The sequence below is a fragment of the Schistocerca cancellata genome, chromosome 2, assembly GCF_023864275.1.
Source record: "Schistocerca cancellata isolate TAMUIC-IGC-003103 chromosome 2, iqSchCanc2.1, whole genome shotgun sequence".
Taxonomy (NCBI): Eukaryota; Metazoa; Arthropoda; class Insecta; order Orthoptera; family Acrididae; genus Schistocerca; species Schistocerca cancellata.
Window position 1 is genome coordinate 865286630 of NC_064627.1, and position 13474 is coordinate 865300103.

General features: G+C 35.2%; 1 protein-coding gene across 1 annotated transcript in view; it reads right to left on the reverse strand.

Annotated features, from left to right (window-relative positions):
* Positions 1-10539, reverse strand: part of LOC126162811 (uncharacterized) — a 49642-nt gene extending 39103 nt beyond the window's left edge. Inside the window, exons 1-2 of the mRNA XM_049919556.1 lie at positions 10314-10539; positions 2296-2413 (exon numbers count right to left, since the gene is read on the reverse strand). Coding sequence (XP_049775513.1) covers positions 2296-2413; positions 10314-10508 — 313 coding nt within the window. The 5' untranslated portion in view covers positions 10509-10539. The remainder of the gene's footprint in view (positions 1-2295; positions 2414-10313) is intronic.
* Between the last annotated feature and the right edge of the window lie 2935 nt (positions 10540-13474).

Consider the following 13474-nt stretch of genomic DNA (forward strand, 5'->3'; position numbering starts at 1 on the left):
AATGAGTTAATAAGAGTGAAAAGCTAAGTGCATTGTATGTAAAAGAGGTGGGACGAGGGACAGTGAAAAATAGACAGGTCAGAAAATGAAAGATGCAGAAAACTAAAATGGAGCAAAAAAGCTCCAGTGATCATGAAAAACTACATGACAGAGGCCACTGACCACCTTCACAGATATGATTCTGTCTCTGTAACTGTCATGAATAAAAGACACTATTAACCAGGAATGTTTTACTGATGCTCCACCATATGATTCCAGCCACCACTACCAATGCACCCACATCCATGTGGGAGAATGGAACTACATCCTGACAAACCAGCATCCCAATCCACCTGCTACCATAGAGGCCATGACCTGAGCTCTACAAAATTATGAGCTCATTACAGCAGAGGAATCTGAAGGCTCACATAAGAAAACAGAGTATGAATATCGGTACCAATATGTCCAAAAAAGAATTAAGAAGCAAGATACTGGAAAATAGAAAAAAATGACAATTCATAAAATACTGCCGCTGTTGAAATTTGAGTGTTATTAGATAATGAAAGTCAAAGAAAAAGCCAAACTCAACAAGTTAACACTCTGAATAATGCTGTGGAGACAGAACTTATGAATAAAAGGGAATGAAATGACAATAAAATGTGCTATGAGAGGTGAAGCAGATCCTTCTGTGTGGAAAAGAAATGAAGCAAAAATTTTTAGAAGAAAGGCAATGAAGATAAAAGTACTGTGTATAACAAAAAAGGAAAACAAACTGAAAGGGTCCCTAATACTCATCAAAATTATGTTGCAAATTAAAGACCAAGAGAATGTGCTCTTCAATATCTGAACGAAATCAAAATATATTTCTCTTAAATGTGTTGCAAAATTACAGTACAGCAAATGGTATGACAATCATTCAAAAATATTTACTTAAAGGACACCCCCAAATGAAATGTGATAGTGTACATTCCTCCAGAGAGAATGCAGAAAGAGAAACAGGGTGCTCTGTTCACCAGCTGCTTATTTTGATGTGATAAAGGAAGCTCCTGCCCTGCATTGTATGGTGGTGTATCTATGTGGATATAGATGTAGATGTAGAAGATGTGGCAGACAAGGTCAGTAAAAGATAAAGTATATATCTCATAACTTTTTTTAAAAACTCTCTAAAATTCTGCACCATAAATCCATTCATCCAGGGACTACAGTAGGAGATTCTTGTGTTACAGACTTATTGGCCCTCAGGTATAATCCATCTGCAAGTATTGAATAAAAACTGGATTTTGAAGAGGACTGGAAATTACCTGCAAAACACGCTGATACTGTCATCAGTAAAATAAAAAAAAAATCTTTTCACTAGTTCAGCTGTAATTTCTGCATAACAGTATCATAGTTTGCAACAAACATTGCACATAATTTCAAACCTTAAAAAAATTCTCATTGACACCCCCCCCCCCCCCCCCCCCCCACAAAGTAATAAAAGAAGAAAGTTGATTCTTTACAACATTTTCACTATTCATGCAGTGAAACTTCAGCATCATGCATGCCATTTTGATTTATTACTTCTTTATTATTGACATCATTTGCAACATTTTTTACAGATAGTGTCCACATATTCCACTGAATGATCATCAAAATTTATATTATTATTTGACATATAGCTTAGAAGATATGATGCCATAAACATTGAGATGTGTGAGAAACTAACTTTTCTTAAATCAGGTTTTACATATTTGACATCAAATATTTAACACATTAATTCATTTGTAAGTTAATCACTGACATTAATAGAGTAGGATGTCTTGGGTGGGTGAATCGGGCACATCCTGCACCTACGTCTTTCATCCTGTGGCAAAGATTTGGGAGTGGCAGTGACATAGATATGGATAAGGGTGTTGTGTGGGTTGGGTGTGTGACAGAATATCATTTTAGGAGGATTGGGCTGGATTGTGGGTAGAATGTCCCTAATTCCAGGTATGATGATAGATAGTCAAATTTCGGTTGTTCATCAAAGGATTCATCCGAGGGCTAGAAAAGCTTTTATTGCTGTTGCTGTTGCTGTTGACATCTCAATGCTTCCACTGTTAGGTGTGTTATCTCCTTCACTCCTAAATTATTCACATTCTGTCAGAGCTTTCCTTACCGTATTTATGCATTGGTAATTTACACAGAGTTAAAGTTCAACATTACTGCAGGTGAGGAAATATGGTATGTATGGTAATTAGAAAATAATATGTATTACCTTTGCATCATTAATGGACCAGAAAAGTTGAGTAAATTTGGTAATCTTGAATTAATACTATTTGAAGGGGTACTCACTGCTCATAAAATAGAGATCATTTGGCCAATAGTTTTCTTGATCTATTCTTGTTGGCACCCAGTTGTTGACATCATTTAACTGACTCCCAGGAGACTTGATGTAGTAAATATAATCTTTCTGTAAATTAAAAAAGCAAACTTGGCTGAAACAAAATCACAGTTAAGTGGATTACAGCAAATATGAATGTACACATTAACAAAAACTGATAAACAGAATTTCTTCATTGATATTTAACATTTCTCTCAGTGTTTCTTTACAAAGAAATAATACAGTTCTTGAAATACTTAGAGGCAATGAATCTGTCATGAAATCATATTTCCATCATTTTTTATTTTAGAATTGATACAATTTGTTAAATACTGTGTCATCAATTTATGATTAACTACTGAAATGAATATGAAGTTCACAGAAAATCAATTAAATGTAGCTACTATGTTTGTTGCAGCTTTAATACTTTATTATAGGAAGTTTCCTGCATTGGTAGAAAAAAATTGGAATATAATATGATGTACATGATTATTCAACAAACACAGAAGTTGCTGAGCGGTAGACACACACACGGAAAGGATGAATAACTGCTTAACTTCCCAATAAATTCTTTCTTTGGAGCCAACAAGGAAACACACACACACACATACACACACACACACACACATGCACACACACACACACACACACACACACACACACACACACACACACAGAGAGAGAGAGAGAGAGAGAGAGAGAGAGAGAGAGAGAGAGAGAGAGTGAGAGAGAAAATAATGTTATCTCCAGACTCTGCCATCCAACAGTCACATCATACAACTGTCCTATTCTTATTGGCATGGAAAGCCCTAGTAGAATGTAAATAATTTGGGAGAAAAGATAACAACTCACCAAATAGTACAGATGTTGAGCTGTTGACTGAAAACTTGCTAGTTTACCAATGAGTCTCTTTTGATCTATGGCACATGCATAGTTTTTTTTGTTAATTGTGGTTTATTAGTCTCATAATGTACATAATCTAAATCATTTGATTTAGGTACAGGAGACACGTCAAAATTTTGGTAAAGTTTTACCATATACATACAAACCTGATTTTAACAAATGGTACCATAACAATAATACAATATAAAAATACACACACAATAAAAAAACTAACAATTAATTACAACTGATTTTAACAAATGGTATCATAATAATAATACAATTTTGTTACACATACAATAAAAGACTAACAATTAATTATCCCTTGCTCAAATTATCATGTCATCCTCTATGAATTCTTCTACTGAATAGTAGCATTTATCCCACAGAATCTGCTGTAGCCTTATTTTTAGACTCTCTGGCTTCATATTAAATATATTTTTGCCCATTAGCTTGTTATATATTGTCATCCCCATATACTGTGGAGTTCGTGCATATAATTTCAAATGGTGTGTGGGTAACATAAAATTATTTTTATTTCTTGTTTTGTACGTGTGGTTAAAATGATTTTCCTCAAATAATTTTTGTCTGCCATGTACAAAGATTATAATTTCATGAATGTATATGGAGGGAACTGTTAGGCTAACTCAGGAAAGGATTCATCCAAAAGTCAGCACATTTTCAGTCTTGTTTATGAGCCTGTTGATGACTCAACACACATACTATACAGTGAGTTGTTACCTTTGCTCCCAAATTATTTACATACTGCCATGTTTTATTTGATAATGAACCTACACAGACTATTATTTGTGTACAGCCTATAAAACAAATTTCAATTCAGAAATACACATAAATATAGTTTTAAATTATCCAAAAAGAACATAATGGTCTTTGTGAAGCATGTTGATACAAAAAAAAAAGTATTAAAGAAATCAAGAAAGGAAATTCAGCAATTAACTGCTTGTTGATATTATGCTCATTATAACAGAGGCTGCCATACAGATGTTACAGTTCACAGGCGAAGCCTCACAATTTGGAAACAGATGCAACTTTGGTGCCCGTGTTGGACCCAAGGAGTGAGATGAGTCACCTCCAGAATCAGTGTAATATTCACCATATAGAGAGTCCCAGGTTGGCAGAGACAATGTATCCATTCTGAATTCTGTGTGAAATTAGTTATTACACTGACTTACTGCTTTGTACTAGGTCTCTGCTTATGTTATGCACCATAACTCATCATTTCAGCAATTATTTTTAATGCATGCTTGACTTTCTTTGTACCCTATTTGTGTGTGTGTACTAGAATCCTTAATTTTGTTACTTTGTTGGGTGCCCATACAGTCTGTTGAGACAAGCACTTGTCTCACACAAAATGGTTGCATAATTTGTGTCCTTCAAAGGATTTTTAAAATCTAATGATTTCTGGAGATGATTCAGTTATCTATAATGAAGTGCTATCTGAAAAAAAAGCTGCACAAATATCCAATCAGATACAGATAAGATATCAAACTGGTGCAAAAATTGGCAACTTGCTTTAAATGTACACAGATTTAAAATTGGGCATTTTACAAAACACAGAAACGTAGTATCCTATGACTATAATATCAGTCAAACAATGGAAAATCCAGGATGGAATAATGACAATATTATGAAAAAGATAGATTGCTACTCACCATTAGCGAAGATGTTGAGTCACAGATAGGCACAACGAAAAGACTAGTACAACAAGAAGACTGTCAAACAAGATTTCCATTATATTTTGAGTAGCATTCTATACTTTTCATAATGTTATCATTATAATATCAATCAGTCAACTCATACAGGCAAAGCCTCTGGGCTAAATGGAATGATCACATAGGCTCGGTCATGGATAGAGAAGGTGGCAGATTTTGGTTCATTGGCAGGATTCTGGGAAAGTGTAGTCAGTCAAGAAAGAAGACTGCTTACAAAAACATTTGTGCCTCCCACCTTAGAATACTGCTTGGGTGTATGGGACCCATACCAGACAGCTTTAACACTGTGCACTGAATGTATACAAAGAAGGCCAAGAGGAATGGTCACTGGCTTGTCTGGCTCACAGCAAACCACAAGGGAAATGATGAAAAGCCTGAATTGGCAGACATTTGAAGATAGACACCAACTATCCTGTTAGTAGCAATTTAAAAATTTTAAAGTAATTTAAAAAGTTAAAAGAATCTGTACTGAATGGTGGATCTAGGATTATACTCTGATCCCTCATAAATTGCTCCCATAGGGATCATGAAGGCAAGAATGTCACTAACTACTGCGCATATAAAGGCAATGAAGCAATCATTCTTCCTGCACTAAATATGTAAATGGAACAGGAAGGAAGCCCTCTTAACTGGTAAAATGACAGGTGCCCTCAACATGCAGTTCACAGTGTTTAAAAGAGTATGTGTGTAGCTTTAGATGTAGGAACTGTGCAGCAGATCGATAGTAAGGTTGATGAGCAAGTTTCAGGTAAACTCAAAAGTAAAAGTGAGCTACCAAAGCAATTCCTACATATAAAGGAACATTTAAAGTATGATATTTTTGGTATATGGAAAGATGTGTTGCACAAATAATGTAATATTTGCAACTGATAACAAATCAGCATTATTTTTGTATGGGAGATTTATCAGTGATGTGGAAATTGTGTAACTGGAATCTAAAGTGAGCAAAAGAGTGATAGTCAGCACCTACACACAAACAGTCATAAAAGTATGATAAAAGTATAGGAGTTGGACAAAAATATGGAAACGCCAAAAAACACAACACATTACCATGAATAATATGGTTTAGGAAACCATTGGCATTAAAAGCAGATTCCAGTCATGTCAGAATGGATACATAAAGATCCATTATGATCCCATACTCCTAGATTTTGAGAAAGAATTTAATACAGTGCTCCACAGGAGACTGTTATTGAAGGTCTGAGCATACAGAATAGATTCTCAGATTTGTGAGTGGCTCAAAGACTTCTTAAATAAAAGAACCCAGTATGTTGTCATGAGTGATGAATGTTCCTCAGGGAAGTAGTGTCATTAGGAGTGCCCCAAAAGGAAGTGTGACAGGACCACTATTGTTCTCTATACACAAAAGCTACCTGGTGGATAGGGTAGTCAGCAGTCTGCAACCATTTGCTGATTACATAGTAGTGTACGAAAAAGGTCATCATTGAATGACTGTGGGAGGATACAGGATGACTTACACACAATTTCTATTTGGTGTGATGAATAACAGAGTGCTCAAAATGTATAAAAATATTAAGCTAATGCAGCTGAGTAGGAAAAACAATACTGTAATGTTTAAAAATAGTATAGTGTAGTGCAGCTTGCTACAGTGTTGATTAAATATATAGATGTAATGTAGCAAAGCAATATGAAATATTATGAACATGTAAGGGTGGTAGTAGGGAAGGTAAACTTTGGTTTATTGGGAGAATTCTCACTCTTGAGTACTGTTCAAGTGTTTTGGATCCTCACCAGGTCAGGTTGAAAGAAGACATTGAAGGAAATCAGGAGTGCTGCTAGATTTGTAACTGATAGGTTCGGTCAACATACAAACACTATGGAGATGCTTCAGGAACTCAAATGGGAATTCCTGGATGGAAGACAATACTCTTTTCACAAAATTACTGAGAAAGTTTAGAGACCCAGTATTTGCAGCTGAATGCAAAATGATTCTACTGCCTCCAATGTACATCTAGCATAAGGGCTGTGAAGACAAGACAAATTAGAGCTCATATGGACACCTTCGGACAGTCATTTTTCCCTTGATCCATTTGTGAGTGGAACAGGAAAGAGAATGATTTGTAGCAGTACAAGTTACCCTCTGCCATCCACCATTGGAAGCTTGTGGAGTATGTATGCCAATGTAGATCTTCTCAAAATATGTTATACCAGATCACATGCGTAAAACAGCTTGAAATGCCTGATTACCTTACAAATGAGTTAATTTGTTAAAAAATGTATGTTAAGCATGCAAGCAAGAAAAAGTTTAGAAAAAGTTTGAAATTATGTTTAAAGTTTGCTGGAAGTCACTAAGTGCCTCTTTCTCAAATACTGAATATAACTGGAGTAATTTGCACACCATGAATTACACTGCCTCAAGATATATACACAGTTTCTAACTTTAATACTTGTCTTATTGCATTAAATATTTAACCTAAGAATGTACCTCTTAATGACTAGGTTATGAGAGAATTTCAAATTTTTGAATTTGGCCGAAAATAACTTGAAATATTGGAAAATAACTGTTGCCCCTGGAAGCTGTTAGATAGGCACTGTGAACCATGACTCAGGAACTGGATTACTTGGTTCATAATATATATGTGAGGAAGTATAAAGGGATTCACCAAAAAATTTTTTGATGCTTAAAAGGATATTTCATTACTATTTGAATACAGCTACTATGAAAAATGTATTTACTGAATCCCAAAGGCATTACTGATGCTAAAGTAGCATGTACTCATTTCGTATTACAGGTGAGTTTTCAGTTTCAGTTTTACTTTATAAAAGTAAGAAATTCAAGGACCTTCAAACATATTCCAAGATATTTCAAAAGAAGAACTTCGATCTACTCAGTCACTCAGTTGCCAACCTGATGTAGTAGAAGACAGCATAAGGAAAGCAGATGTTTTAAATTTTGCATTTAAAAACTCATTTATGCAGGAGGATCATACAGATCATTGTACAGACTCTCATATGTAGGACATAGATATATGCATCCTGGAATTGAGATGCAAGTAAAAGAGTTGAAAACAAATAAGTTTCCAGGTCCAGATGAAATCTCAGTTCAGTTTTACAGAGAGTATGCTTTGGCACTGACCCCTTACTTACCATGCATTTATCACAAATCTCCTGCCCAGCACAAAGTCCCAAGCAAATGGAAAAAAACATACTTATACAAAAAACACACTTATACAAGCAGGGTAAGTGAACGGACCCACAAAATTACAAACCTATGTCCTTAATGTCAGTTTGCTGCAGAATTCTTAAAGCAAATTCTGAGTTTGCACATAATGAATTTCCTTGAGACAGATAATTGTCTGCCCACAAATGAAAACTGTCTGCCCGCAAATCAGCATGAATTTAGAAAGCATCATTCATACAAATCTCAGCTTGCCATTTTCTCACACAATATCCTGTGAACTGCATATTCCATATTCCTAGATTCCTGGATAGCATTTGACACAATGCTCCACAGTAGAGTATTAATGAAAGTCTGAGCCTAGTGAATAGGTCCTCAGATATGTAACTGGTACATAGTTCTGGATAGCAAGTGTTCATAAAAGATACAGGTTTCATCAGGAGTGGCCCTGGGAAGTGTCATATGTCAGCTCATGTTCTCTATATACATAAACAGTCCAAAGGATAGGGTGAGTAGTTGCCTTTGATTTTTTTCTGATGATGCTGAAGTTTATAGGGAGATGTTGTTCTTAAATGAATGTAGTAGGATACAGGATAAGTTATACATAATTTCTGTTTGATGTGATGGATGGCAGCTTGTTCTAAATCTATGTCTACATATACAGCTATACTCTGCAAACCACTGTGAAGTGCATGGCAAGGGGAACATCCCACTGTACCAGTTATTAGGGCTTTTTCCTGTTGCATTCACAAATGAAGTGTGGGAAAAATGATTGTTCAAATGCCACTATGCATGCTGTAATTAATATAATCTTATCCTCGTGATCCCTCTGGGAGTGATACATAAGGGGTTATAGTGTATTCCTAGAGCAAGTATTTAAAGCCAGTTCTTGAAATTGTAGACTGATTATGTTTCTCCAGCATTCTATCAATAAACCAAAGTCTGCTCTCTGCTTTACCCACAACTGAGCCTATGTGATCATTCCACTTCACGTCCCTGCTAAGAGTTACACCCAAGTATTTGTATGAGTTTACAGATTCCAAATGTGACTCACTAATATTATATTCATAGGATACTAAGATTTTCATTTTGTGAAGTACACAATTTTACATTTGAACATTTAAAGCATGTTGTCTCTCAGTGCACCATTTTGAAATCTTATCAAGATCTGACTGAATATTTGAACTGCTTCATTCATACTGTTCTTCATTGTAGATAACTACATCATCTGCAAAAAGTCTGAAGTTGCTATTAATATTGTCCACAAGACCATTAATATACAACATGAACAGTAAAGGACCCAAGAGTTTGAATGAAGTATTAGCAGTATGCTACATGACACAGCCACACTGATTAAATATCTGAGGATAACTCTGCAAAATATGACATTGAATGAGCAAGTAACGTCAGTGGTTTGATTTACTGTGAGAATTCTAGGAAACTGTAGCTCATCTATAATGGAGACCACATATAGAACACTTGTGCAACCCGTTCTTGCATATTGCTTACATGTTTGGACAAAAGGGAGACATCAAAATAATACAGAGGCATGCTGCTAAATTTTGTTACTATAATGTTTGCTCAGCATATGTGTATATGGAATTGGTCCATGAACTCATATGGGAAGCCATGGAGGCTATACAACTTTCTTTTCGCAAAACACTACAGAGAAAGTTACGAGAACCGGCTTCTGTGACTGGCTATAGAACGATTCCACAGCTACCAACATGCATCTCAGTGTAAGGACTGTGAAGACAAGATAAGAGAAATTATGGTTCATACAGAGGCACACGAACATGAAGAAAGCTGTTAGCTATTTGACAGCCACAAGGTTTATTAATGTGACGGGAGTCATGATTGTACTGAAAGTACTACGTTTTTGCAAGGCAACTAATTTTCAGTAAAATGAAAAATGTTATCAAGACACTCATTTAATCACTGTGAAAACTGCAAAATTTAAGAATGTCCCTTTTTAAATGTCAGTTGCATGAAATTCTTTTAATGGAAAGTTAGGAAGGAAACACATTGTGTGTTCTTCCTTAATGCACTTGTTACATCATTGCAGCACATATAATACTGCAAAACTGTACTCATTATAAGATTATTATAAATTAAAGTAATTACTTTCTAACACTGTACTCATTATAAGATTGTTATCAGTTTAAGTAATTACTTTCCATCCTGTATAAACTGACACAGTTAGAACTTAGTAATGAAGCTATGTTTTGGAGTTTACCTGTGCGAGAGAAAGAGGATTGAAGTTGGAGATATACAGTGTGAACTGGTCAGCATAGTTCTCTGTTGCCTGCTCGGACTGGAAAACCTCAAGAAAAGCAGCTTGGCCCAAATGGAAGCTCCCCAACTCCTTTGGCAAAATATCAAAGGCAGTAGTGGCCACTGCAGTGAGAAGAACCAATGCTGCAGTAATCATCTTGGAGTTCTGCACGTCTTGCTGTGATCTGATGTCTCTTATAGAGAGACGTACCAACTGTGAGACAAATAATGATCATAGAAGTGCAAAGACACACCTTTTCCCATCTGTTTGAACATCTGCACTTAATTAAATGCTCATTGTTCACACAGCTGTGCCTGTGTAAACAGGTGCAAGCTCATGCATCATCCTGTAGTAGCAAACTGCAAAGAAAGATTTTACTAGCAGCAGCAACTATCAACATCCATCTTTTGCAACATTGAAATACCTCTTTGCAGAACAACACTTTAGGATGCCACATATTCATCAGGTATTAATGAAGAGGTAAAATATGAAATCCAAACCAACCAATGTGTGAGAGATTCTTTGTGTTCTCATACACAGCTTCAAGTTACATTCCTCAAGTTTCCTTTTACACAATTACAATAAATTCTTTTCCCTATCCCCTCAGTCATAAACACTTACACAACAATGGTGTAAATAACAAAACAAAGAGGTTTTCAGTCTCTGATTTCAATATAATACAAATAATAACCTGAAGCATAATCAAGCACAATGAAAAAATACACAAGAAAATAAAACAAAGAAATATAAACAAAATTATGTTACAGTTTCAGCGTAAGAAAGGAAATAAAAAGTTGTTAGGACATCTCCAGGTCAACTGAGAGATAACAACAACAGAAATTCCAGACTGGAAATGACAGACGAATAATTAAGGGGGACAAGCAACTGTTCATCTGTGGTGGACTAATAGCCCCTTTTTCATTATTCATTTTTTGTTTCTCTACTAGAAGAACAAATAACATAAAATTATATCATACGACAAAAATGTTGATGATGTTAAAAATTACAGGAACCAAAAATATATTATGAGGCCTGAAACTATGAGTTATATTAGGATCAGTGAAGTGAAACAGAAAATGAGGTTATTAACAAGGATCCCCAGTGGACATACCTAGACTTCGTTCAGAGACATAAATGGTAAAAAGCAGGAAGGAACTACATTTGGTTCTACTATTCAGATATAATATGTTAGACAAACAATAGGAAGAAGTTACCTAATGGAACAAAGTAGATGAAGAATTTAATCCCCTCTTAGAATCAGAACCAGAATTTTACTGTCTCATACCATACATGTCAAATCATTGATTTATTGTACAGGAGACTCTCCAAGCTTATAACTATAATAGGCTGTACATGGAATACAACATTTACTAGAACTATAAAATATCTGAATATATATACTATTAATTTTTATCCTGCTCAAATGGTCAGATCATCACTAAAAAATTCATCAGTAGAGTAACAGCATTTTTGTACCAAAGTGCTATATAATTTTCTTTTTACTGAATCAATTTCAATGTTTTGGAAATTGGCTTTTTTAACCTATTGCATATTTCCCTCCCCATATATTGTGGGGTCTGCATGAAAATATTGAGTCTATGTGTAGGAAGCATGGAACTTTCTTTGTTTCTGGTTTCATAGGCATGCTGGAAATTATTTGGAGCAAACAGTTCTGGATTATTATTTGTGAAAAGCATTATTTCATATGAATACAGAAATAGACTACTCAGTATGTTTTAGTTTCTTAATAGTGGCTGACAAAATTCTCTTGGTTTTGCACTACACATCTTCCTAATAATTTTTTCTGTAAAGTTAATATTCTTGTCAAAATTGCTAGCATTTCCCAAAAGACAATGCCATATCTCAGTATTGCCTCAAAGTAGCTATGGTACACTTACCTTTTCCATGTCTATGGCTGTGATATTGACTAATATTGACATAGCAAATGCCAGGCAGTTCTGTTTATTTTTTAAATAGTCTGTACGTGAGGACCATGATAGATTTCTGTCCAACTGCACTCCTCACAATTTAACACATTCTGCTTTGTTTAGTTCCAGACTTCATGGATAATTTGAATATCATTTATTTTAGACTGTTTGGTCTTAAACTCCATAAGCTATCTTTTTGAAATATTTAGTTTTAGGTCATTTAGGTGGAACCACACATCTAAATTTTCTAGGGTTTCAATGACATTTTTGGGAATTTCTTCTGAATTTTTATTTTCTATCATTCTTACAATACTGTGAACACAGTTTCCCTTTTTAGTGGGTTAAGGACAGTTAGTCAAAGCTGACAGAAAGAGTGGCTAACATCTAAGAAAGAATAAGTATTAAATCAAAACAGTATTTTCTACTAAGTAATAAAACTGTTCAATACAATGCCCAAGGAGATTAAGGAGATTATTTACTTCTACATCTACATCTACATAATTACTCTGCTATTTACAATAAAGTGCCTGACAGAGGATTCAACGAACCACCGTCAAGCTGTCTCTCTACCATTCCACTCTCGAACGGCGCGCGGGAAAAACGAGCACTTAAATTTTTCTGTGCGAGGCCTGATTTCTCTTATTTTATTATGATGATCATTTCTCCCCATGTAGGTGGGTGCCAACAGAATATTTTAACAATTTGAGGGGAAAACTGGTGACTGAAATTTCATGAGAAGTTCCTGTCACAACAAAAAATGCCTTTGTTTTAATGATTGCCACTCCAATTCACGTATCACATCTGTGGCACTATCTCCCCTATTTCATGATAACACAAAATGAGCTGCCCTTCTTTGTACTTTTTCAATGTCTTCCGTCAGTTCCATCTGATGTGGATCCCACACCACACAGCAATACTCCAGAATAGGGTGCACAAGTGTGGTGTAAGCAGTCTCTTTAGAAGACCTGTTGCATCTTCTAAGTGTTCTGCCAATGGATTGCAGTCTTTGGTTGGTTCTGCCCACAACATTATCTATGTGATCGTTCCAATTTAGGGTATTTGTAATTGTAATCTCTAAGTATTTAGTTGAATTTACAGCCTTCAGATTTGTGTGACTTATCGCATAATCGAAATTTAGTGAATTTATTTTAGTACTCATGTGAATAACTTTACACTTTCCTTTATTCAGGGTCC